The sequence below is a fragment of the Sceloporus occidentalis genome, unplaced genomic scaffold (assembly GCF_023333645.1).
Source record: "Sceloporus occidentalis isolate IW3139 unplaced genomic scaffold, rSceOcc1.0.p SCAF_84, whole genome shotgun sequence".
Classification (NCBI taxonomy): Eukaryota; Metazoa; Chordata; class Lepidosauria; order Squamata; family Phrynosomatidae; genus Sceloporus; species Sceloporus occidentalis.
Window position 1 is genome coordinate 3,888,276 of NW_028317064.1, and position 27,907 is coordinate 3,916,182.

A 27,907-nucleotide genomic window follows, 5' to 3' on the forward strand; every position below is an offset into this window, starting at 1 on the left:
ATGGTGTCTTGGCTCATATCCAGGCTAGTTGTGTGAGTACCCACTCGTGTTAGTGTTTCAGCAAGCATGTGGGCTTTTTTTTGTGTTGACATTTAGTGTGGGACACTGCACCCTCTCAATGCAAGGTGATATCCCAATGCTATAATTAGTAGCTGGTAACAAATGTAGCCAGCCCATAGGATAACACAGACACAAGGTCCATAGGCAGGCTGCATACATTCTATTAGCATGTGTCCTGTGTTTGGCACACATGATACAGTATCAATTGCCTGCGCTTCACATGGAAACATAACCTTCATTCTAGAGCCCTCTTTGTTATTTGTTTATTCTAGAAAAATGGAAATATTGTAAAAATTCCAGCAGAGGGCCCGGTAGAAAACGTTAGAATCGTCCAAGCTGTTCTGTTCTGGATTCTACATTTCAGACAATAGAAGCTTTGGGTCCACATTGCATTACATGTATGGGGTTAGCGTGAAATTCCCGTGTTATTATGAATGATCAGAGCGTTGCTCGGCCGTGCGGAAAAGCTTCAGGACTACATGTATGGAAAGCAATGCATATTATATAGTATACATTTTATTTTACTCTAATCACTGTAATTAAACAATGGTTCCCCGCCCTCCCATAAAATCATTACCGGCTATATCATAAAATGTATTTTTTTTTGGTGAATGAAAAGCTTATAATTACACGCAATTTAATGTATGTTCATATATAATGTTCTGAAAATATGAACGCCTTTAACGGGAGCAGATTTGGGAGATAAGTGGTCCTGAAGGCCCAGCATCCCATTGTTTCCAGTAACGTGGTATGTTACAGAATCTGTTCTGTCTGGTTTAAGCACATACAGAGCAAATATCTGTGATGCTTCTGTTCATCCTCGAATAAAACTAAATTTTTACCATACTTAATGTCACTTAAATATTTTGCATTTAATAACTATATCATTTGTGTCCTTGTCCTATAAGACTGCAAGCTCTATGGGCGAGGCCCTCCTCACCTTCTGTCTAATATTAATATATTTATATATATAGAGAGAGAGAGAGTGAGAGAGAGAGAGATTTGATTATATGTCTATATACATGTGTGTGTGTTTATATATTTATAAATATGTATATAGGTGTGTATATATATATATATATATGTATATATATATGTATATATATATATATATATATATATATATATATATAAAACACACCTATATACATATTTATAAATAAATAACCTCTTTCTTTTCTAAAAAAAAAAAAGCTGAAAATAGAGACATCTATCCCAACACTTTTCTAGCTGGATCCTATGGATCAGATATATATATATTTATTATGTTTTCTTAGTGCATAAGGCCTAGAATGTAAGAGCCTTCTATGCTAATATGCTAATATGTCTTAATGTGTGTTCATTTTGTGTCTGTTTTAAATCCAAATATATTCGTTGTCACTCTATTATAACAGCACTACGGAATCTGCTGGCGCTATATAAATAAATCTAGGCGGCGTCATTCTGTAGTTTTACGGTTTCTTAAAGAATAAGTGCTTTTGCCATTTATTAAGAAATCCCCAGACGTCAGGCCTCAGGGATCTTCGGCTTTGGTTCTGCTCCCTTTGGGAATGATATTGTTAAAAAAAGCTTTTAGTCCTCCCCGGAGTAAAGGGAGATAGTGCTGTCCTCCTGCCAAGGCTTGGAGGTCCAGTCTGTTTACGAGCAACGTCCCTGAGAAATGCCGATCATGTGCGGCTTACTGTATGACACGATGCGAGCAAACTGCAACGTTAACCCTTTCGCTGTCGGGTCAACCACCCTTTCATTTGTGAGCGACCGTACTCAAGCTTACAAATGCAAGTGTCTTTCGAACATCGCCTTTACAATTGTAGGATTCATGCCTATTGATGGGGCGTATAAACTGTTAATTTAAGTTGAACACATTTTGAGAAATATCAGTGTTTTCATCACAGTGCAGTGACCTCATGAATAGTACATTTATTATGACATCATAGAATGTTGCATTTCACAAACAGAAAAGGAGTGGCATAGCGCCCAGCTCTGAATTATTAACTCATTATTATAAGGAATATAGAGGCATTACAGTACTCACACACACATGTATGTGTATGTATATATATATATATATATATATAAGGTATATATAATATGTGTATGTATGTATACATGTAATAAATATATATATATACAGTATATGTATATACTCTCTATATGTCTACGTCACTATTAATGGCCTGGAAGCTCCAAAGGACCCTAGTGGAGAACAAAACTATAGAGGAATAAAGACACCCCAAACCCTCCTTCTAATCGCTTGCTATTAGTTTAGACGACTAGGAAGATGTAAGTGGATTAACCCAGCACATGGGCATCACACGGGCATCACGCATACTCTATAAACTGGGCTGGGTCAAAATTCAATAAAATACAAGCTGGTGGAGTCCCAGTATAACAAGACCATCATATCCTCTCTATTCATATGGAGCGTGAGCTCTGCGCTTTGGAACGAGTGCCGTTCTCCCCGTTGTTCCCACGGCTTGCCTCGTCTCTAAAGCCAAAGAAAAGCAGCCGGATGTGACATGGAGAAGCCTGGAGGATCGGATAATGCTTTACGAACCCTTAATCACAAGCACTTTAATAGATCGAATGAAACGATGAGAGCGGCGGGTGGAGGTTCTCGGTGGGGCAGAATGTGAAATGTAATCTCATCCCACTTCTGCTGAGACACTTGTCTTGGACAGAGGATTACATTAACGACACGCCGGGTGATTCACCTCCTTTGCCCTGTGCTTGTTGCCCCGTCGGCTCACCTGTCTCTCTCTGGAACATAAGACGGTCTTTTCCTTTTTCATCAGGGGAATCCTTAACTCAGATTCACAGAATTAATTTTGATCAGGCTGTGTATTTTTTGGCTTATTCTGACAATTTAGAATCTTAAATCTTAAATTTCCCATAATTCCCTGCTGTATGTATGTATATATATATGTATATATGTATATACCGGTATATTATATATGGTGTTTACATCTGTTAGGGAGCTGACACTGTATCCAAGATATAACATAAATTGCTGATAATCTGCCCAGCTCCAGTGCGACAGAATGAAGCGGTCGCGTCAGCGGTGAGCCGAGGTTTGGCATCCGTTCCAACTGCTATTCTGCCACGAAAACTCTTGGACAGACGGCCAGCCCAAATTAGGACAGTTGGCATGTATGATGTAGACTAAAACCTCTTTGGTTTTTCAGATTGGTTATCAAAATGTTATGGATTTTTGTTGTCATCTTCAAAGCGTCACCAATGACAGGTGCACTTTAAGACACGTATATAGCATGATAAAGGTAGAATAAAAAAAGACATTTAAAAAAACCCCCCAAAAACTGCAAAATGGTACCGTTTTCCAGAATTGTGGAAAGAGTCCTTTTTAGCGGAACGTCTTCTCTAAATGAGATACCGAATAAGTAACCAGTGTTCTCTTCTTGAGCTTCCTTTGTGCCGTTCCTCCGTGTCATTGTACACTGAGTTTTCCTAATTAAGAATGTGGCTGTTCTTAAAGACGAGACTTTAAAGGGAATCCTAATCAGGTGTTGTCTGCGGCGTACAGGAGTTGTTACTCCCCGATTGCCGTCATCTGCAGCAGATCCTCTGCTTTCACGAAGCTGTACTTGATATCGATGAATTTCCACAGCGAGATGGGCCGGGGCAATTTCCTGAAAACCGATACACACCATATGAAGCCACTTTGATGTCTATAGTATATAGGAACTCATAAGATATACCCTATTTGCAAACATGGCTCATGAATAGAGGCTATTATTGGTAGGCATGCCCATAATCCATTTTCATTATGCAGTATCCATATGACCAGTGGGTGGGTTACTGCTTGTGCCATTCATAGGACTGTTGTAATATAAAGCCCACCCTGACTTAATGGGCTAATAATGGTACCAGTTCCCATATATATTTTAGGTGAATAAATGCTTCACCCCAGTGTGTGTGGTGTGATGAGAGGTGATCAGTAAAAGAACCAGGGGTAGGCAAAGTCTCCGTACAAGGACACCAGGGCAAGGCTTGTGAGGTCCATCAGTAAATTGTCCACCACAGACCCCAGCCCACCATGTGCGATGCTAGTGCCGACCCCTGGACAGAACACTAATTCTTCTAAACTGAAGTCTTTGGTAATTTTACTAGTCAGTCGTTTTAAAGATTCTGTGGACGGCGTTCCTTATCCTGAATCGCTGTTTTATTGATGGTCGGATGGGTACTTGTTTTTGGTGAGGATCCTATTACTGGTGCCAAGCCTGGTGTCTATCAGAGCCCTGACAAGATCTGCATCCCATGTAAAAAAAAACCTAATGTCCTAAAATCCTAAGAATAAAAGAATAGATCTGTGCTCTGTGGGTTTGTCCAGTAATTGTGACTCAGACGCTGATTAATCCATAAAGCTCATGGCTGTTCTTTCAGCACCCAGGACAATTCCTGCCCTCCGTGACTTCACATATCCCAGATCCACAAAAGAACGGAATACTTAAACATTCTAATCCACCCAATGCCTTGTATTCTCCGCAGTCCCGTTTGCGTTCGTAAGGATGACTATGAATTAGGTCATCTTGGCTTTGCGAGCGTTTTAGTGTCACATAAATAATTAAAGATATCACAGGGTGCTGGATTTGCCCAAGAAGAAAAAATATTGAAAGGAATCGCGATATTTTATTTCAAGGAAATGCGAATCACGGTGTTGGCCTTTTGTTATTAGCTCATTATTATTTGTTATTAACCCATTAAGAATAAGTTCAGCTTTTTTACCTAAAACAGAAAGCTTACTTTGTCTGCACTACTTAAAAGGGGCGCTCCCACCAATTTATTTTATTACAGAATATTCAATATTGTGCTGTTTTCTAGTTTTCCGTAATCAGACCTGGGATCTTTCTATACCCCGGCCCTGAGACAAAATTAACCCTTTAACAGCCCATCGTGAAGATTCTATGTATTACTGTACACGTCAGGCCAGAGGAGAAAAATATTTTTCCTCTTTAAGTTTATCATTCATGGCTTAAAATAATTCACACACAGTGTCATTCATTTCTGTGTGGGAGCCCACTGGCGATGTCACCGAGTGGCTAGTGATTTGTTCACTGACGTACCCTGTTTTGGAAAGCCCTTGAATTTTTTTTTATTATCCTTAGACACTTTTGAGAAACCGCTGATCGGTCACTGACCAATCGCAAGCAATCTCTGTACTGCTATCTATACTTTTTACGTGTAAACTAGAATTCATGTAATTTTTCCTTTTTTTTTTTTTTTTTTTTCCAGGCTGATATTTGGCACGTTGTATCCCGCATATTATTCTTACAAGGCAGTGAAGTCCAAGGATATCAAGGAATACGTAAGTAACCTTTTTATTATTTAGGTCACGCTTTGTGACGAACAATTAACAAAGCGGCGAGGCTCTGCACTGTAATTGGGCTAATGGTTCACCGGCTAACATTGGGGGTCGTTTGTGTTTGTTTAGCGATTGCTCTTACTGTGTTATTAAATCTTTATATTAAAACTTTCTATGGCTCCCCAGACTAGATTTTTGTAGGCTTTTCCATCATCAGGAACCCATGTTCTGGCTCTGGCTTTAAAGAGCAGTGGTAGTGGATAGTGGGCATCATGGCCCCATTGGGGATGTCTGGCACAGGGCACTGAAAAAACATTAGAGGTCTTTGCTCCTGCCGTAAAGTGGCTTGTTGGTCGGGTTGAACATTCTGGTCACAGCCACTTCTGGGGCAGCTCTGGCCACGTCCAGACCTGCCGTGCCTCTAGGGGGACACAGGGAACACTGGTGCCCCCCGATTTGGACCTGAAATGTTGGGAGTGTATGACGGTACAGAGACACATAGCGGGGGTCGGAGATGGGACTGCGTATGTAGAACACGAGCATTTGGATCCCACCATTGATACATCGAACCATCATGTACCCCAGTGATGACAGTAGCTGTTATGGCACAAAAAACATGGAAATGTCTGTAAACAAGGCCCGGGAAGCCCTAAGCAGGGTCACACAGCGTCTGCTGTTGACTGAGCGGTGTAGACGTGGACTTGTTTACATGAGTTACATGATATTCGTGTCTCGGGACCGTTCTGTAAAGCAATCTCTTTGCTGCCAGCTAATATGTGGCGATCCCTCTCCGGCTGCTCTGCAACTGCAACAGTTCCCTACTTATCATACTGCCTTGTGGGGTGACCCGTAGAATGGCTCAGACTAAATCAACCAGAGAGACTCTCTGACTCATGAAGGTTTATGAAGAAAATGACTTTATTATCATTGCTTTAAACCACCGGTGTGCTTTTTGAGCAGGAAAAGTCACCCAAATAACATATGGTGACCGGCAAGTTTGCAGATAAGTGATGTTTGTTGGAACAAAATGAAAGAAACCCACTTTTTAGTGTTAAACTACATTATTGAAAACATCAGTCTATTTAGTGCTAAAGGAAAAACATTTGTTAACCTGCCCCAATAAAAACATTATATATCAAAAAAGTTGACAATGAATATGTTCATGAATCCATCGTCTCATACCATACATATTATATATATATATATATATATATATATATTTTTTTTAGTATATATAATTAATTAAAGCCATTAAAAGTTAGCAAAAAACACACAGGTGCCTCGCTGCATTAACAGTCAGCGGCCATTCCCATGTTGAGAACGAATAACACATCTGTGAGCAGAGATAAGGAGAAGCCTGGCTGCTGCGTGTATCTGGAATACTAATAATATAATTCGCAGCTCGGTTACACTTATATATGAAAGTATTTGTTGTGTCTTACAGCCAAACATGAGACCTGAGAAGGTGGTAGATAGGTGGGACAGGCTCCCAGCAGAAGTGGTAGAGGCTAATGCAGTGAAGGAACATGCATAGGATAGGCATATGGTTATCCTGTATCTAAGACAAGACCACAGACTAAAGTTTGGCAGACTCGATGGAACAAATGGATCTTATCTGCTGTCAAATTCTATGTTTACCTGCCCCCCCATGGCACAAACATTGGTGTCAAGTCAGCAGATGACCCAGCTTGCAACAAGTTAATTTCAAAAACAATACACAGTAACTGCTAAATATATCTTTCAAGGAAAAGTCAAAAATACTCTCCCAACCGCAAAAAAGTGTCCATTTATTTACCTTTCTATATCAAAAAATCATGGACTATTTACACCGTGTTATTAGCATACGGGGGCGCATACAGGCTACAGCTGCCCAGAGCCCTTCCTCTTCGGGATCTAGGTGGGTGGGTCTGCTGATGTCAGTGGGCGGTTACATGTGAGACTACCCCCTAATGTAGAATGTGGTAGGAGGGGGAATGGGCGGGAAGTGGGCGTTTCCCAATGCTGCTCCCATGACCTGGACATTCTCCCCAGAGACCCGGAGACCCGGAGAAGTGTCGCTTCACACAGAGTTCCCAGTTATGGTTATTAGTGATATTTGCGAAAATACACAAAAAAGCTATTTGTGAAGCAGCATTAGCATTGTTAAAAATCAGTTATAATGGTCACTTTACCCAAACATTACTTTTTGCATTTAAGAACAATAAACTGATTGTTAACCTCTACCACCTCTGCTGGAAGGCTGTTTCGTTTATTTGCCTGGCCGCCATCTTACCTCCCTGTTCACAGTACTTTTATGATAATCCCTTCCCATTAATGTGACAGTTTACTGTCCCCGACAGCCCTGCTAACGGACAATGTATATTAAAATACTGGAAGACTAAAAAATAAAGAACTTACTTGAGATAGAAACTGTCCTCCATGGTCCGACGACTCTTGCCACAGATTGGCTCCTTGAATCAGCCAATCAGTGGCAGGAAAGCATTACCATTAAAATCAATGGTATCAATTTCACCCATATGGACGAGGTTCTCGGAAAAAAAAATGGGGTAGAGGAAAGGGGCAAAAACTACTCTATGCAGGGGGCAGATAGGAAAGAAAGTGATATGTTCAGAATTTTCTGTGAGCATTTATTAAAAAAGGAGAAATCTCATATCTGCCTTTCCGTGGCCCCCGGCATTTTAAACTAAAAGCCTCGCTTGGTTTAGTAATTTTGCCTTCAATCCAGCCATATGTTTTTTTAATACCTCTCTTTGCAGCACATGTTGGACGGGAAGCTCTTTAAAGATAATGTAGAACATTAAATTAAATTGTACCGTTTCACACGCTGAAGGAAAGGGGTGTTTAAATGAAATTTGTGTCTCACGTTATGATGTCATTGGTGACCTCACACTAATGATTTTCAGTAGAAAGGGCTAAATCCAACGCTGATATCAACAATTTCCAGCGAGCTCCTTCAGATCTGATCAGATCAGGCCCTGCCATGAAATAGGATTATTCATAGGTTAATATATTAACCCTTTTTATAATCTATGTATGTTAATGCTATTAATAAATGGGTTATAAAACATTTTTTTACACGTTACAAGGTGGCTCCTGTATTGTAGATCCTGATGAAGGCCACAGGAGGCCAAACATTGTATAAATAAATGTACATTCTTGATATTTTATACCCTGGAATGCTTTTGTTTCTTGTTTGCTTATCTATTCATGTACTTTCACCGTGACATTGGTATATGATACATCATAATTATTTTTCTCATTACACAAAAGTGGTACGAACACCTTGTCCTTTTCCCCGTGTCACCTTATACATGTTCGTTTTGTCCTCACAGGTGAAATGGATGATGTACTGGATCATATTTGCACTTTTCATGTCAGTAGAAACGTTTACAGACATTTTCCTGTGTTGGTGAGTAAAATTTTGCTATTCGTTTTCCATCTCGTGTGAGAGTTCCGTAATGTATAGAATTGGGCATTCAAGTCACGACATACAATTGTCAGGGTTTCGGCCTACCTGCACTGGCTTTCCTCCTCATGGCTCTCATGGTTTGTTAGGCTGCGCCCCCTTCCTCTTCCAACTTTATGTCCTAGTTAACCCTCCTCTTCCTGCAGGCTGTGACTATATTAACCAGCTAGTTCAGTTGCTGGTTGCCCTTTCGTGGTTCTGGACCTGTGAGTGCGTGCTTCCTTCCAGTGTTTGATTCTTGTGTATGACCCGGCCTGTCTGACTCCCATTCTGGTGCTGACTCCTGCCTGCTTTTGAACTACGTGGATTTCTGGACTCCTGACCTTGGCTCGTATGACTACCCGTTCTGGCTCCTGACCTTGGCTTGTTCTACGACCACCCGCTTGTCTTATGTTTTGGATTCTTGTTATTATTTTATTTTAATAAACATTTTGACCAGTACCTTTTTGCCTCCGTCCTGATTCACTGGTACCCTGACAATACGAAAGGGCCATGAATCCTGATGGTACTGGTACTATTCCTGTTCCTACAGTCTTCACCCGGTTAGACCAACAGGATCACAGGTTGGACCAGTTGGCTGCTGCAGTACAGACACTCCTTAACCGTACAGCGCATTTGGAACCACCACCTGCACAACCTATAGCTCCAGCTCCTTATGTTGTTCCTGCACCAGCTGTTGCAGCTGAACCACTGGCTCCCAGAGGCATGAGTGGTACTGCTCCTCTGCCCCAATGCTATGGAGGGGACCCCACCCAGTGCCGTGGCTTTTTGAACCAGGTTGGCATATATCTCGAATTGGTGCCTCAGGCTTTTCCGACCGAGCGGGCCAGGGTTGGTTTCCTGATCTCACTACTAACCGACAAAGCTCTAGCATGGGCTAATCCACTTTGGGAGGCGAATCGGCCTGTTGTGCAAAATTATGCAGAGTTTGTGGTTTCTTTCCGTAGAGTCTTCGACATTCCGGCCCGCACTACCTCTGCTGCCAAACACCTTATGTCCATTCGCCAGGGGACTAGGACTGTGTCTGATTATGCGATTGAGTTCCGTACCTGGGCAGCAGAGGTCGGGTGGAACAATGAGGCTCTAGTGGCTGCTTTCTTCCATGGTCTGAGCGATTCCATTAAGGATGAAGTAGCAGCTAGGGATCTCCCTACTGACCTCGAAGCCTTAATCACCTTCCTAACCCTTATTGATACGAGGCTTAGGGAGAGACCCTCTTTCAAGGAACGCCTGAGGAGGCATCCTTTTAGGTTGGCGCCAACCTTTTTGAACCCACCCGTTCCTCCCTCTCCTCCCGCGCCTCCTGTGGATGTCCTGCCGGAGGGCGTTGAGCCCATGCAGTTGGGGGCTACCCGGCTCTCTGAGGCCGAGAGAGCGTACCGTAGGAGGGAGGGCCTATGTCTTTACTGTGGCCAAAGTGGGCATTTGCTACGTTCCTGCCCAACTCGCCCGGGAAACGCTCGCACCTAGGGTCCGGTCGGGGACACACTCTAGGTGGTCTTACCCGGTCCCCTAACATCTTCAAAAACAAGCCTCTAGTTACGGTTGTTTTGTCATGGCCAGTGGCTTCGATTGTTACTAAAGCGCTCATAGACTCAGGTGCTGCCGATGCCTTTATTGACACCTCCTTTGTGGCTAACCATTGTATACCTGTTATTAACAGGGAGAAGCCCTTGGCCGTCCAGGCTATTGATGGTAGGCCTCTACAGCCTTCGCTCATTACCAAGGAGACTATTCCTCTCTCCATGTCCATCGAGGCTCTCCATCAGGAGAAGATCCAGTTCCAGATGATCTCCTCTCCTTACTTTCCTGTGGTGTTGGGCTATCCGTGGTTACAAAAACATAATCCTACCCTCGACTGGCGGCAGTCTGAGGTGTTAGCCTGGTCGCCTTCTTGCCAAAAGGAGTGTCTTTGCGAAGTTATCAAGGTCCTTTGTACTGATGCTACCCCGGTGTTGCCACAAGGATACAAGGACTATGCTGATGTCTTTGACAAAGTTTGGGCTGGTTCCCTACCTCCCCATAGGTCCTATGATTGCGCCATAGAACTCCAGCCGGGCGCTGCTCCTCCTCGTGGTCGAGTCTACCCATTGTCAGTTGCTGAGAATAAGGCCATGGAGGATTATGTCTCCGATGCCCTGGCTAGGGGATTTATACGTAAATCCACTTCCCCCGCTGGTGCCGGCTTTTTCTTTGTAAAAAAGAAGGGGGGTGAACTTAGGCCCTGTATTGATTACAGAGGTCTGAATAAAATTACGATCAAAAATGCATATCCAATACCGTTGATCACTGAGCTTTTTGATCGGTTAAAAGGGGCCAAGCTGTTCACCAAGTTGGATTTACGTGGGGCCTACAATTTGGTACGCATTAAGCAAGGACACGAATGGAAGACAGCATTTAATACCAGAAGTGGGCACTATGAATATCTGGTTATGCCTTTTGGCTTATGCAATGCCCCTGCTGTCTTCCAGGAGTTTATCAATGACGTACTCAGAGATATGCTACAGGAGTGTGTTGTTGTATACCTTGACGATATACTCATACACTCGCCTTCTCTCAAGACCCATATCAGTGACGTCAAACGTGTCCTCCAACGCCTCAGAGAGAATGGTTTATACTGTAAGTTGGAGAAATGCGAGTTCCATAAAAACCAGGTTGCATTTTTGGGCTATATTATTTCCGATAAGGGCTTTTCTATGGACCCTCAAAAGGTTTCTGCGGTACTTAATTGGCCTCGTCCTGTTGGTCTTCGGTCTGTCCTACGCTTCCTCGGTTTTGCTAATTATTACCGCAAATTCATACGCAACTTCTCTGATTTAGTCAAACCCATTACTGACCTCACCCGAAAAGATGGTGATCCTTTACGATGGCCTCTGGTTGCATCAAAATCCTGGCTGCACAAAATCAGGCTCCACCGTGCACACCGCCTGGCAAGTGCTACGTACCTGTTCCCCTCCGACATTCCTTGTTGCGCACTTACCATTGTTCTAAGGCCGCGGGCCACCCTGGTAAGAATCAAATGATTTGGGGTATGACCCGTCAGTTCTGGTGGCCCAAGATCCGTAATGATATTAAGGAATTTGTTGCCTCCTGCCAGACCTGCGCTCAAAGTAAAGATCTCAGGCATCTTCCTGTGGGTTTACTGCAACCTATTCCCAATGGCGAAAGACCCTGGACACACATTTCCATGGACTTCATTGTGGAACTTCCTCCCTCCCAGAACAATACTGTCATTCTGATGGTAGTGGATCGGTTCTCCAAGATGTGCCACTGTATCCCACTTAAGAAACTCCCGTCTGCGCAAGAATTGGCAAACGTCTTTACGAGGGAGATCTTTAGGCTGCACGGAATACCTAAAGAAATAGTCTCGGATAGAGGGAGTCAGTTTGTGTCTCGCTTTTGGCGTGCCTTTTGTCTCCAGTTGGGGATACGCCTTTCCTTTTCCTCGGCCTACCACCCACAATCTAATGGAGCCGCAGAGCGCTCGTACCAGGGCTTGGAGCAGTACCTTCGTTGTTACATTTCGGATCATCAGAACAACTGGTCTGACCTGTTGCCTTGGGCGGAGTTTGCTCATAATAGCCATGTATCCACCGCCTCTGGTCTCTCGCCTTTCCTGGTAAACTACGGGATGCAACCTACCATGCTACCCGATAGCTTTCCACCCCAGAGCATGCCTGCTCTCGAGGACCGTCTACGCGAACTCCGATCCATGTGGGCACGGGTCAAGGACTCACTCCAGTTATCAGCACGACGGTACAAGCTCCAGGCTGACCGCAAACGCCTTCCGGCTCCTTCCTACCAGGTCGGGGAGAGGGTTTGGTTATCCTCTCGCAATCTGAACCTCCGGGTTCCCTCTCACAAACTGGCCCCTCGTTTTGTGGGTCCCTACCGTATTCTGCGCAAGGTTAATCCGGTGGCTTATGCCTTAGATCTTCCTCCCAACATGCGTATACCGAATGTCTTCCATGTCTCGCTGCTGAAACCACTTGTTTGCAACCGATTCACTGCTTCAGCTCCTCGCCCTCGCCCGATTCCGGTTAATGGTCATGATGAATATGAAGTTCAGTCTATCATCGATTCTCGTGTGTCCAGGGGTCGCCTGCAGTATTTAGTTCATTGGAAAGGATACGGACCTAAGGAACGATCTTGGGTGCCTGCCCAGGATGTTCATGCCCCTAGACTGGTACGAGCCTTTCATACGCATTTCCCCTCTAAACCTGGTCCCTCCCCCCGGGGGAGGGGTCGTTAGGGGAGAGGTACTGTCAGGGTTTCGGCCTACCTGCACTGGCTTTCCTCCTCATGGCTCTCATGGTTTGTTAGGCCGCGCCCCCTTCCTCTTCCAACTTTATGTCCTAGTTAACCCTCCTCTTCCTGCAGGCTGTGACTATATTAACCAGCTAGTTCAGTTGCTGGTTGCCCTTTCGTGGTTCTGGACCTGTGAGTGCGTGCTTCCTTCCAGTGTTTGATTCTTGTGTATGACCCAGCCTGTCTGACTCCCATTCTGGTGCTGACTCCTGCCTGCTTTTGAACTACGTGGATTTCTGGACTCCTGACCTTGGCTCGTATGACTACCCGTTCTGGCTCCTGACCTTGGCTTGTTCTACGACTACCCGCTTGTCTTATGTTTTGGATTCTTGTTATTATTTTATTTTAATAAATATTTTGACCAGTACCTTTTTGCCTCCGTCCTGATTCACTGGTACCCTGACAACAATATACTACTACATTATTATAAAGTTAGAGACTGCCCAGTCGGCTTACGAGTATTAACACTTTCTGAGCGTTGGAGAAGATCTGGGCTAGCCCGTGGGTTCCATCCTCTTCCAGCCAAGTTCTACTCATAATAGTGGACAATAGTGGAAGAGTGCAAGCCAATATCGAGTCTCCTCAAACTCTTCCTATTGTTCAGGACTAGGATATGGGCGACAAGGAAGACTTTGCTTAAGTTTAAGGCTAGTCTAGCTCCGCTGTTACATCACTCAACGAGCCAGCCCCAGGGGCTTGTTTTGCCCCGACTTGGCTTCACCAGAAGTGGGCTCACCAACCTCTAACCTTCAAGAAGCTGCCAGTGGATCCCACCGGATCCTACTGTCCTACCTGCCTTCTCTGCTTGTAAACTGATTGGCTAACTTGTCTCCAGTCACCTCGCTGCTTTCTACAGTAGATCTCATTACTTGACCCCTTAAAATCTGCTAGCATGTGGTCAAAGGGCTGCTGTTAGGATTAGGATAGCAATAGAGGTGAGGTCCGTTTCCATTTTTGGGTCCTTTGTATGTAATGTCCTGAACATTACCTCACAAATATAACTATACATTATACAGGGCTTGCCCACCCTTCCTGCAGCAGGATCTCTCAGAGTTTGCCCCTTCATGATGTATAGCGAAGTCATGGCGCTGAAATGTTTCATAGTGAATATACCTTTGTGTCGCAATAATTCTTTGATTGACCATTCTAAAAAGCCCCCACTTCTGTACACATTTTTTACTCAAACACATTGTTCGCAGCAAGCCTCCTGTACTAACGGACTTTGACCATCCAGGACAGGGGACACAAAATAGAACTAGTTAATATTTACTTTCTCCTGTGAAGCAACACATTACAAAACATTACAGAACAAGAAAGGTCGTGCATACCAGGGGTGAAAAAAGATTCTGCTTTTCATATTTAGTAAAGTTGGGAGAAGACCTGTGTTGGGTTTCTTCCCACCAAACATGTTGGTTTCCCGGTAGAAAGAAACAAAAAACTTAACGACAGTGAAAGACAAAAACCTGTTCATCTCAGGAGAAAGGATATTATTGGGCCTATAGGAAATATAGATAGGGTTTGCCGCATTTTAAGGAGACATTTCCTTTCTTTGATGGGTTGTTCCCTGGATGTGGCTTTATAATTTAGAGCAAAAATATTTTCATTAGAGAGAAAGGATACAATAGAAACCAAGAGATAAAAGGAGAAAGTAGAGGGAATAAAAGAGAAAGGAGAGAACCAGGATGATTGATGAAGGACCAAGGAGTGTCTTGGATGATGGTGGGTTCTCAAGGAAGAAGAGGGAAGATGAAAGGAGAAAAGAGAAAAAAGGAGAGGAGAGGTTTGGGACGAGAGAAAAGAAGAGAAGAAAGAGAGAGACAGAATTGGAATACATTTGGGAGTAGAGACAGGTCTCACTCTAATAACATGGCTTACATGACCGCGCTCAACCCCTGATCCACCTCTATTTGGGTAATTAATTCACATTACTGCAACGTAAGGCTTTAGAAAACTGTGAGGCACTCAAAGCATCTTAAAATGAGGCACTGAAGGGTGGAAAAAAAGATAGGGAGTTGGGTCCTAAAGAGGGACAGTGGACTTTTGGGGATTGGGGTGTCCATAAGCCCCAGAATCAGTAACTGCACTTGAGAAGCAAATGATGGGAAGCCATGGCCACCAATTCCTGGATGATCTATAATCTACATTTAGACATATTCTAGGCACAAAAATAAACATGGTATCCAAACAATACTGTGTATAGGATTTCCGCTGATTTATTCATATGGCTTCTATCTTGTATTTTTTAGGTTTCCTTTTTATTATGAACTGAAAATAGCTTTTGTGGCCTGGTTGCTGTCTCCGTACACAAAAGGCTCCAGCCTTCTATATCGGAAATTTGTTCACCCAACACTGTCCTCGAAAGAAAAGGTAAATTGGTTTCTCCCCTTTATTGTAATGGCGCCACCAGATCTGCCGGCTGGAACTAAAATCTAATAATGCCGGTAGAAGGCGGCTGGGGGAGACGTCACTTTTGTTGAATATGAACAACAAATTTAAAAAAAACACACAACTTTTTACTGTGGGACCCTCTGGCAGATATTTCAATCCAACTCTCACACTAGATATCAAGAAACAATGGTGAGTTTAAGTGATGTGTACAGCTTGGAGAAGAAGGGGCCATGGTGGAGATGTATAAATGCATGTTTAAGGAACTTAACAAAGTACAAGAGGGATTTATATGCCAAAGGGGGGTCCTTATGACAAGAGGGGAATAGTCTAGATATACTTTATGTAGAGGTGGTAGATAAGTGGAACAGCCATAGACATACAGCTATCCTGAGATCAAGCTTTTTACAGGAAGAATAGCAGGCAGACTAGACTGGCCGAATGGTTCTTATCTGCGGCCAAGATCTAGGTTCACCATAATGTTCTAGGTGTTCTAGATACATGTCGTATACTGCTGAGATGGAAAACTGACCAGGTTTTGGATACATTCTCTTTATCCCTGTGTGCCTCTGTTTTAGGACATCGATGAGTGTCTTATCCAAGCTAAAGATCGTAGCTATGATGCCTTGGTTCACTTCGGAAAGAGAGGCCTGAATGTAGCAGCCACCGCCGCAGTCACCGCCGCTGCCAAGGTAAACCCCCCCATCGCAATGGCTGCTCGTTCATAAGAGGCTCAGCTTTTTGTGTTTAATGTAGCAATAGGCATCCGCTGCTTAGCTGCCGGGGACTATGACTCCTATGGTCTTAGCCAGCCAAGAGTAAAGTAATTGGTAAAACTCCAACCCCAAAGGCTCTCAGTGAAGGTCAGAGGAGGAGTCCTCAGCAGCGACTGCACCAGAGGTTGTGTATCTGTTTCATTAAGCTGATGGTGCCCCCCTGTTCTTGACCCTAAAGCACAGCTGGGGTCCTCTTGTTGTTGTTAATGACCACGTCGTCACTTTCCTGCGGCTGAGCGCTGGTACCTCTGAGTATGACATCTGGCCAAATGCTCCGGGGACAGTGCGTTTTTAATGTGCGATACTCCATTCCTATAATACTCAACAGTGCTCATGCTTAGCCGGCTAATAGAAGTCACCTGACTGTGCCTCTTTTGGCACAATGGCTTTTTTTCTCCCCAGGCGTCTGAGCGGCTTCACACTTTTTATTACATGAACCATGGGCAGGTAAACTGCTGAGTGACCTACTAATAGATACTGACCCCACACTTGAGTCCTTGCAATGCATTGTGTGACTAAATGGGGTTCATGCCAGTCTTAAGGATCAATGTTACATCCTGAAAATAAGTTACCTTCCATGTTTGGAATGTATTGTTTATATCCCTAAATATACTGAATCACACCTTATGTGTATCCAACGGGAGCAGCCATCTAAACTTCCTGTTCTCAGGATATTTATTGTATTATTTATTATTTTATTTTTTATTATTACTAAATCCTCAAGACATTTAAGTGGGTGTAGACCGTTCGGTGGTCAGGGAGCAGTATATAAGACGGGGTTTGGGTGGCGATGGGTTAGAAGAGGACAGGAGAGGTTGATTGCATTTTGTTGGTGGAGGGTATCTGTCTCGGGAAGTTAAAGCTTGTGTGATGAATAACCTTTAAACAGTTTGAAGACACAGTAAGGACGGTATTAAAAGACACACCGTTTGATTATACCCCAAATCTGTGATAAATACAGTGTTATTTGCAGAAAATACTCTGAAGAGCATCAGAGGTGATAGTTAGGGTCTGTAACTGACCCGCAGCGTATTGCAATGCAAGGATGATCCGATCCAATCCAATTTAATGTTTCGCCCCGGCCCCCCCGCTCCGTAAGGCAGCACCTGTTCCCATATAACTCTTGCTGTGTATAAACGGATTTAGTGTGATCTGACGTGACTGCATGCATCTCCAAATACCTATTCATCTGCTGACATAGACAACAGCAAAGCCAGTATATTATTAGTGCCTGATTAAAGATGATGGACCGCGTGACGTTTTTTACCAAACATTCCTTGATTTTTATTTTTTTATGTACTAACGTGAAATGCATCTTAAAAAAGCATATTCCTTATTAAAATAACATACCATTTTGCTTAGAAAGCGATCAGCGATCATATATTTTGCAGGGGCACCATACGATTGCTCTCCGGAGCGATCACATTCACCATATAGAAATGCAGTATTCCTTTTAAATATGCCGGTACCCTGCTGCTGTAAAGAGCTTAGGCCAGTGTTCACTCAGCCAGTGTTGTTGAAATACCTTAATATCAAGGCATTCAGCAGCACCCCCCAAAACAAACCAGGGCGCAGTTTGAACGCTCTCCGTATTGTAGCGCCATATTGGAAGACAATATGCCTTTACCAAGATGGGGTGCCCTGGAACCAATGAGAGCAAAAGGTCCCAAGAGGGTCTGTCCAGGTAATACGACCAGCAATGCAGGGGAATGGAGCCCCATAAATATAAAAAAATATATATATAAATATAAAAAAGGTTTTATTTTATAAATAGTTACAGTATAAAGAAAAAAATAATAAAATGAAAAAATAATAAAGACTCCAGTGAAGTCACCATGACATCATAACGGAACCATTCAAAAGAAATGTCCAAAATACGCTACTTGTATTTATTGCCCTATAACTAGCAAAAAAAAACGTAAAAACATTGATCGTTTCTAAACTCAGGACAACTCTTAAAATCCATTTAGTAGGTTTTTCCATTAGCGTTTGTACAAATGTTTTTCAATTAAAAGTAAGAAAAAGTGTTTTTCCAATTTTTCACTTTATTTTATTATTATTTTATGATAAAATATGATTAAAATAATGGAAAGCCCTTCTTATACTGAAAAAAAAAATTATTTATGTGGGTTCAGTAAATGAGAAAGAACATTAGAAATGTAGAAACAGTTATTGTCACGCCCGGTCACGAAGGGGTTAAAGAGAAAAACAAAAGGACTGATCGCTTTCTTTGACTTCTCTCTAAATGATGAAGAACTTATCTGAGGATATTTTGGGAGGTCCTCTATGTGGAAGAGTTCCTTTAACCTAGTTTCCTAATTACATTGTGCATTCTGCAAATATTTGTGCTCCATTCCATTCTAGAATTATATTTTTTTGTATGCAAAAACAGTACCGAAAGAATTTTCATTAAATAAATACTTTTTATGCAGTTAGGATAGCGTTGGTTTCTTTGCTTCTAGAAAAAAAAACAACAAAGTTTTATTTTTCTTACTGTCAGATAGAAATATATTTAATGGAAGAAGTAGAATTTAAAATAAATAAAGAAGGGGTGGCAGGCGGCATTAATAATAATTATACTAATAATACTAATAATACTTTTATCAGAAAACTATGTAGTATAGTCAATTTATTTAAAAATTACATTTTAAAAAATTAATTACTTTAGTTATAGCGACCTTCAATCATCTGGTTTCTTTTCCCTTTATCAAGACTCAGAATGTGCCATTTTTTAAGATAATTCATGATAATTCAATGATGGGATTATGTTTTAAGACTAAAGGGGTCTTATACTGGTAGGGTGTCATTTTTTTTTTATTATCAATCTGAATAATAATAAGATCATAAGATATTTTAAGGTATGTTTTTATTTTAAGTTTTATCGGGTTTTGCCGCTAAAAAAGGTGTGTAACTAATGAATAACGCCTGTTTTTCTTATTTTAGGGCCAAGGAGCTCTCTCAGAAAGACTCAGGAGTTTCAGCATGCAGGATCTCTCAACAATCCGTGGTGATTCCCCTTCTCCAGTGACAGTGCGGGCGGCAGGCAAAACAACCAAGTCCAAGCTGACTCGAAGTGCAACGCAGGTCTCCGAGGCCTCAGGTTTGTGAAAAAGTCAGACATCTTCTCTGGATCCACCATCACCACTATGTTCCTTGTGTTTTATTGTTCTGAATCACGGAATGCTCATGAACATTAGTATCTGTGCTTCATTTCTCCATGACACAGGCAAGTTCCCCATTATCGATTGTCCCTCTAGGGTGACGTGTAACATTGTATAAAATGTTCCAACTCCTAAGCTCCAACTACACCTAGAGGCCTCCTTCTGTAGGTAGTGGGTGGGTGGGTCTACTGACATCAGTGGGCGGTCCTGCTGATATTGCATTTGGAGCTCCCGCCTCCTCAGAGACCCGGGGAAGAGGCGACAACTGTAGAGTTCCCGGGTATGCACATGGCGATCGCACACGGCTCAGTCTCCACCACATTTTATATTTTGGGCCTTACCAGGGGCTGCTTCCAAGGACTCTGCCTTTATTTATTGTGGTGATATTTGCCTACTGCAAATAATTCCACAAATACATACATAACGTGACTGGTGTAAGAGTAGTAATGTGATTGGTGTATGGGTATAGTAATGTGATTGGTGTATGGGTAATGTGATTGGTGTATGGGTAATGTGATTGGTGTATGGGTAATGTGATTGGTGTATGGGTATAGTAATGTGATTGGTGTATGGGTATAGTATTGTGATTGGTGTATGGGTATAGTATTGTGATTGGTGTATGGGTATAGTATTGTGATTGGTGTATGGGTATAGTATTGTGATTGGTGAATGGGTATAGTAATGTGATTGGTGTATGGGTATAGTTATGTGATTGGTGTACAGGTATAGTAATGTGATTGGTGTATGAGTATAGTATTGTGATTAATGTACAGAACAATGACTGACACCGGCCAATCTTACAGTATGTCCGTGCTGCTCTGTCGGTAAAATCCTCAGAGGTGAGTACAATTACAGAGTGCTTTAGTGCTTTGGATTACTTGGCCTAGTAACCTGTTAGCAGCAAAGCTTCACAAGTGCTGACAAGTAGACAGCGAGTGGGCTAACTTGATAACTGCTGGCCGTTGTATGACTACAATTCTCATTATCCTTTGTTAGTGTTGGGCGGAAGAGCTGTAGTTGGCAGTTTCAGTTTTTTTAACATAAGCCATCATCTGCTATTGGACACTTCCCTACACACCCAATCCCACAGTAGCTGGCTAACTTGGAATGATGGGAGTGAGCTCTCAACATCTGGCTTGCAGTTTCACCAACCTTGACTAACACCAGTGTTTACTGTAGGGTGTGATTAACTGCAATAAAATTTCATTGACAATCCAGTTTATCACCACTCAGTAAATCTTATGCTAGACGGTTAGCCGTTAACAGGCCGTGATGCACGAGGTCTCGTTAAGCACTAATTACTGTCTTATAGCGCGCTGCATGGATATCTGCTTCTACGATGCCTGTCTCAATAGGATTGCTGTGAAATATTCATCGTGAGCCGTTCTGGGAACTGATAAAAGGGGCAATGCTGACATCAAGGGGCAGATACTGACACCCCAAACGAGAACCAGACGGCAAATATAAAAGAGACACGGATTCTTTTTACCATCGTTTTTACTATCAGGAGAGTAAAATGGTAGAAAACACAGGTGATGGCAACCCAGCCAGACCAAGACATGCAGTAAATCACTAGTTAGTGTCCGTTGCATCATTAAAGGAAGTAATAGGGCAAACCATTGAAACTGAGGAGGTGATATTTAATTTAATTTAATTGGAAGATGCACACTTAAATTCACTTTTCGATAAACAGTGGGGCAGAGTCATAACTAGGGCTGTTAGTGCCTGGGGCAGGGCTGGAGGTTATACCCCCTCACTGATGCCACATCGGCTTCTGGAATGGAACGAAGCGCAGGGGCGTTGTCACTAAGCAGCACAAGAGCCGTCCCCTGCGGAATGTGGGTAGGAGGTCCCACTGATGGGATGACAGGGGGCGGAGCTTTTGAAACTGGCAGCGCTACTGGTCATGCGCACAGTCCACAGATACTGGAAAATCCTGCTGTCCCTCGGAGCTTTACCTCTGTCCTGAAAAACATGGTTGAGGTTGGTGGAACAGCAGGATAGGGTGGCAAAGTCAGGACTTTCCTGTGCAAAGTGGAACAGTTGGGAGAGGCATGAAAAGGGGGTTATAGAATGTCCCAACCATGTAGTTCTAGAACCATTTTGATTGCCTCGATTTAAAACGGGACACGCACCAGAAGTCCTAATTTTCTGCCAGAGAGAATTATTGTTATATTAGGACAAATCATGCCAGATTTGTGTTCTGCAGCTTAATAAATCTCTGCTGATCGGTTCCTATATTAGCTCATTTAGTTAAGTACATGCCGGGCCTGATTCCAGATAATGCTGCATTACGTCAGTACGTCATGTTACAAGGGCCATTAATCGCCCAGGTTTCTCTTCTTTGTTAATATATAATCCTTTAGCTATAGGGCGGAAAACCTTTTGGCTCTTCGTTTTATGTTCCTTTTACATAACGATTTAATAAGAGGGTTATTCATTCCCCAAGCACCAGATCCGAGGTTACCCCCTCCTATACGCCTCCTGACATTACATGATTAAAGAGAGGCTATGCGGAAAAGATGCTTTTATTATTAAAATACAATTTAAATTGTAAATTCTTAACAATAACCTTAGAAATACCGGCAGAATTTTCATAAAACGTGTTACATATTTAGTGTATGATGAGAAAGCATTGGCTAATCCAAAATGCACAGTATTTTACAGCCCTGTTTGTGTAGCAATAAAGTTGGAAGGGTTTGAAGGAAGCAGTATGCACAAGTATAATGTTCCGCTTTACCCATGGTTATCAACGCTTTCCGAATTTACTAAATGGCGTTCTTTGTCACTGCTGCCTCTCAGCTGGAGACAGGCTAATTACATCATCATGCATGATTACCTCATAATTAACCCCAAATCAGTAGAGGGCATGTAGTGGTTTTATATTTAATTGATATATTTATTATTATTTAACTGATGTTTTTTTCTGCTCAAACCCATTGAGTGTACTTTATGTGCATCAACTCGACTTCAGAACTTAAGTTTTCCTAAACAAGAACGTCTGGGCCGCGTAAAGCTATGCCAGTATATTAATTTTATTTTACATGTGCATACCAGGGAACGAGTGGACCCCGAGACTATGAGTGGACCCTGAGTGATATTAACCCTTCTAATAGCCCGTGCTGAACATTCTATGTAGTGACTCGTCAAACGTGTTACCCAAATGGCTCTAATACCGTCCCTCATGGAATCCTTGACTTGTCATTATTTTAAGATACACTTCATTGGGTCACCTGCATTCAAGCAGGGATATAACATAGTGACGACAACTGGGAGTTTTATTTATGACCACAGCAGTGTAGAATAGCAAGGAGTGAGTTGCAGACTGAGTGACCCTGAGAATCTGCCCCTTCACCCCGAGACCCTAAGATTGGGACAAAAACCCTGAAACTCAGGGTCAAACCCTGTCCCTGGCATGCATATAAGCAGTGGGGGCCCAGTCAAGACATTGATTTTTTTTTCACCGTTGGCAATCTGGCTGAACAAATGGCCCATAAACAGCCTCGCTAAATAAGAAGCTTATACCGGATTGTATATGGCCGCTGGCACTTAACGTTCAATAACGCGGGTCAGTGAATAAGCGCGTCGTTGCTAGAATATTATATCACATATCCGAGGAAATCTGGATTGTCGATAAGCTCCAAAAAAGTGGCTGCAATATGTGCATAATGTGGAAACAAGCATTTCAGACCATCCGGCATCAATTTTATGACATCGTTAGTCGATAACAGCTTATCTACGCCGTGCAACCCCTCTGAATAGTGTTATGGTTTAGTTGGGACTAAAACGGAACAAATCCATTTAATTGATTACTTTTTTATACAACCAATAAAATAATATAATGTGCATTATACTGAATTCTCTTAACATTTCCTCTTCTTTCCTATGTGGAAATCACACGGTTTTGGGACCCATATGTAAGTGTCACAGAGCTGCATGACTTCCCCGCTAGTCCTTAAAGGGAATCTATCAATAAAATTGAACTTGACGCAACATGGAGAAACACTTTGCAATAAATCCCTCTGCAGTCTGGCCTTAACATGTTCTACAGAGCTGGCATAGACATGCGCTAATGAACCTAAATCACTTTACTCGATTGCAGTACATGGGTTGGCATCCCGCGCCTCACCCTTTTCTTTATAAATCGCAACTCCCATTACTCTCTGCCAGTCAGCTACCACTTACAATCACTTACAATGTACAATGTGGACACTTTGTAAACTAAACAAAATGGGAATAGTTATAATTATTACTAAGGAGTATGGTAAATGATCACTGGCACTCAGATGATAATGGGGTTTATCAGTGGTTGGATGAGCATCATGGGAGTTGGGGAGCTGTGCTTGGCTACCTGGTTTAGTGGATAATGTAAGCCATTTGGTTCATGCGTTGTGTTTATAATGGTAGGACGAAGCCGAGCGAACCCTTGAGAGATTCCCTTTATCAGTCGGCTGGTGTTATTCCCTTTAACTGACCACGGTGTGACCTCCCCTAATAACAGCCTGCTGTCTTGTCCTTCTCCTGGAATGGAATTGGTGTTTTGACTCTTGTATTGTGATAATAATAACTACGTCACTAGCCCTATTCAGATTTTTGTTATATTTCTATTGCAAAGCCTTACAATGAACGCTCGCCAAGTTTGTCATAAGGTAGCATAGTGTTTTAGCTGCTGTGTTGTACTTTATATGTGTCCTCAGAACAGTGTGTGTGACCTCAGCTGCTTGTTTTGAAAGCTGAAAATGAAGCCTTGATTTCTCCCGGGGAATGATGACTCTGCGAGGATACCGCACTGGAGTCAATGGCTTTCCTCATGTGTTGCAGATCCATGGAAACTATAGGGCTAACACTGTATGCGCTGCCATCTAAGTACCAAAGCTTGTTATCATGCCCAATGTTGTTACCTGCAGCTAAAAAAGAGGGACTTTAGGAAATAAAGATTGACAGAGATGGACTAGTCTGCCTTAAGAGGGACACTTGGGAGATATTAACTAGACTATATGGACAAAAGTATTGGGACACCTGACCATTACACCAAAAGGGACTTTTATGACATGGCATTGTAAATAAATACATAGACATTAATATGTAGTTGGACCCCCTTTGCTGCTATAGCAGCTTCCACTCTTTTGGGAAGGCTTTCCACAAGATTTTGGGGAGGTTTTGTTTTTGCCCATTCATCCAACATTTGTGAAGTCAGACACGTGCTTTACACCACTCAATGCTTGGCATTGTACTTGGTGACGTGAGGCTTGCATGCACCTGCTCGGCCATGGAAACCCATCCTATAAAGCTCCCGCCGCACAGTTTTTGTGCTGATATCAATGCCAGTGGAAGTTTGGAACTGTTCTAGAGCTTTGGTGACTTTTATGCACCATGCGTCTCAGCACTCGGTGACCCCGGCTCTGTGACTTTACATGGTCTTCCGTTTTGCTGAATAATACCACTTAGAGTTGGCCGTGGAATATCTAGCAGAGAGAAATTTCACAAACTGACATGTTGCACAGGTGGCTTCCTATCACAGTAATGCACAGTAACTGAGCTCTTCAGAAAGACCCATTTTCCCCCCACAAATGTTTGTAAATGCAGACTGCACGGCTAGGTGTTTGATTTTATACACCCGTGGCAATGGGTCTGATTGAAACACCCAAATTCAATAATCCAGAGGTGTGTCCCAATACTTTTGTCCATATAGTGTATGTATAAGCCCATAACAGTGCTTTTTATCTCTTGGATACTGTGTTTTTCTAAAACAGGAGAAATAGGTAGTTAAAATGATACCATTTATTGGCTAACTGAGAGTTTATTTGCGAGCTTTCGAGACTCAACGGCTAACACGGTACAAACCCTCTTGTGTTTTTCTAATGCAGCATTGTTGTGCGGAGTATGTTGTGCTTGACATATAACATGCTAATTCTGGAGTGTTTTCTTTATACTGTATTGTCATGAGCTTGATAGCAGTAATATTTCTTCATAACCTTCATGTCTTTTGAAAAGCCAGTCACAGTCCATATAAAGTCCCAGCAAGTTTGTGCTCACTAACTGCACTGAGTGTAACAATGCCTGCAAAAGTGTGAATTATTCACTCAGTTATCACATCTATTTATACTACGTAGCCTGATCTGGACTCAGTTGTTGAGGTGGAAGTGGATGAGTCTCAAATGACCTGTAAGACAAACTATGAGATAAAGGAAGTCATTGATGATGATGATGACGAAGCCAAGGATTATGTCATGTTGGAAGACTCAGGCATACACTTCACGGCACAGAAAAAGAAGGCCCAGCCTATTGAGGTAATCCAATATGTCAAAATTGCTGTAGGTTCATCAGACAATATTATTTCAGGTCAATCCAACATTTACTAGTCCAATAGACATTGATTCATTTCCTTCTGATGTCCTTCTTTTAGGCGCTCAGAATGTTTTCAGGGTATGAGTATATGACAGAGTTCTATAGCCATAAACATCACAGTAATGTGTATAGAAAATGTTTGTAAATTGAGTAAAATACATTATATTTCCAAATAATTTATGTAGAGTCGTCTCATAAAAAGTCTTGGTAGAGTATTGACACCTTTACCATGCCTCTTACCTTAAACAAGTGTCCCTCTTTGGTTGTTTAGATGTTGGGAGGCACAGTGGCAAGAAAACATAATTGAACCCTTTGGAATTACCATCATTTATGTATAAATTTCTCTAAAAGTATGATATCATCTTCATCTAAGTTACACTAATAAACAAACAATCTATTTTAACTAATAACACACAAATTATTATATTGTTCTTGTCCATATTAATTACATCACTCAAACATTCGCAGTGTGGTTGGAAAAAGTATTTGAAGCCCTAGGCTAATCACTTTAACAAAAGCTAATTGGAGTCAGGAGTTAGCAAACCTGGAGTCCATCAATGAAACAGGATTGGAGGTGTGTTTTAGAGCTACTTTGACATAAAAAACGCTCCGATATTTGTAGTCTACTATTCTCGAGAAGCATCGGCTGATGTGAACCATGTCTCACAAAAAATCTCCTACAAAAAGACCTACAATCAGGAATTGTTGATTTGCATGAAGCGGGAAACAGCTACAAAGTAACCTCAAAAGAGTTTACTTATTCAACAGTCCACAGTTAGACAAATTGTTTATAAATGGAGATGATGTAGTACTGTGGCTGCTCTCCCTAGAAGTGGGAGCCCAGCCAAAATGACTTCAAGGGAACAAGGTAGAATTCTCATTGAGGTTCAAAAGAACCTTAGAGTAACAAGCACTTGTTTGAGGTTACTGCTGCCAAAGGAGGTTCAACCAGTTATTAAATCCAAGGATTCACTTTTTCCATCAGCACGGTGAAGGTTTAATGGGTGCATTCAATAGACATGAGAGATTATCCTGGTTTGTGTGTTATTAGCTTAATGACATTGTGTTTGTCTATACTTGCGACTAAGATATAGATCAGATCGCGTTTTATGACCAATTAATGCAGAAGTCTTTTTTCTTGCCGCTGTATGTATGAATTTGAATACATCAGCATCCACTGCTTACTTCTAATTGAGTTATAGTATTTTTGGATCCTGTCAGATATATCCTATATGATGTCAGTAATACTTATGAGCATTGAACATAATAAATAAATCTTACCTATTCAATATAACAAGCAGAAGGATAAAGCCGCTTATACTGTATTCGTTGTGTAGGGGACAGCTCACGCATGGGGCGGCAATGACAGTTTCACACAGGTTTCCAACGTAAATGCGTGTTTATTTAGATGTTGTAATCACAGAGCACCTTGTAAACAAAACAAACTATAAGCCTGTCCGGCTCTAACTAAACAGCAGGATACCTCTCTAGCAGCCTAAGGTCTGACGCAAAGCAAAGTAACCAGTTTTGTATGGGGTAAAGCTTCATACCTGGTGGGCTGCAGCGCTGGCTGTAGCTGCTCCTTCATTCAGTGTCTCCCTCCCTCTGAAAACCTAACAGCCCTTTCTTTTAAGGCCTCCTCCCCAGTAACGAGCTTAGGAAGCCTCACCTGAGAGCACCTGGGTTTGCTACCAGGCCTGGCTGAGGTAACCAGGTGAGACATATATCCCATCAACCACTCTCCCATACACTTTACCACATATCCCCCCGTCGACTCCAGACCAGAGGTCCGGACAGCGTCAGCAACCATACAGTACACCCTGGACAACGCATCCGCATTCCCATGTAACTTCCCTGGTCTATGCTCCACTGTAAATCTAAAATTTTGCAAGGAGAGAAACCATCTGGTCACTCTTGCATTCCTCTCCTTATTCTGTTTCATCCATGCCAGAGGAGCATGGTCAGTCACCAACACGAATTCCCTGCCCAGGAGATAATATCTCAGGGACTCCAACGCCCACTTGATGGCGAGACACTCCCTTTCCACTATGGCATAATTTTCCTCGGCTGGGGTCAGTTTCCT

At 42.3% G+C, this 27,907-nt stretch overlaps 1 protein-coding gene across 1 annotated transcript; it reads left to right on the top strand.

Annotated features, from left to right (window-relative positions):
• LOC149285125 (receptor expression-enhancing protein 1-like) lies at positions 1-27,673 on the top strand. Its single transcript, XM_089495809.1, has 8 exons — positions 1-32; positions 5,311-5,383; positions 8,713-8,789; positions 15,401-15,521; positions 16,118-16,231; positions 19,259-19,415; positions 25,606-25,766; positions 27,605-27,673. The coding sequence occupies exons 1-8, from the start codon at positions 1-3 to the stop codon at positions 27,671-27,673; spliced, it is 804 nt and encodes a 267-aa protein (XP_089351935.1).
• Positions 27,674-27,907: the final 234 nt, after the last annotated feature.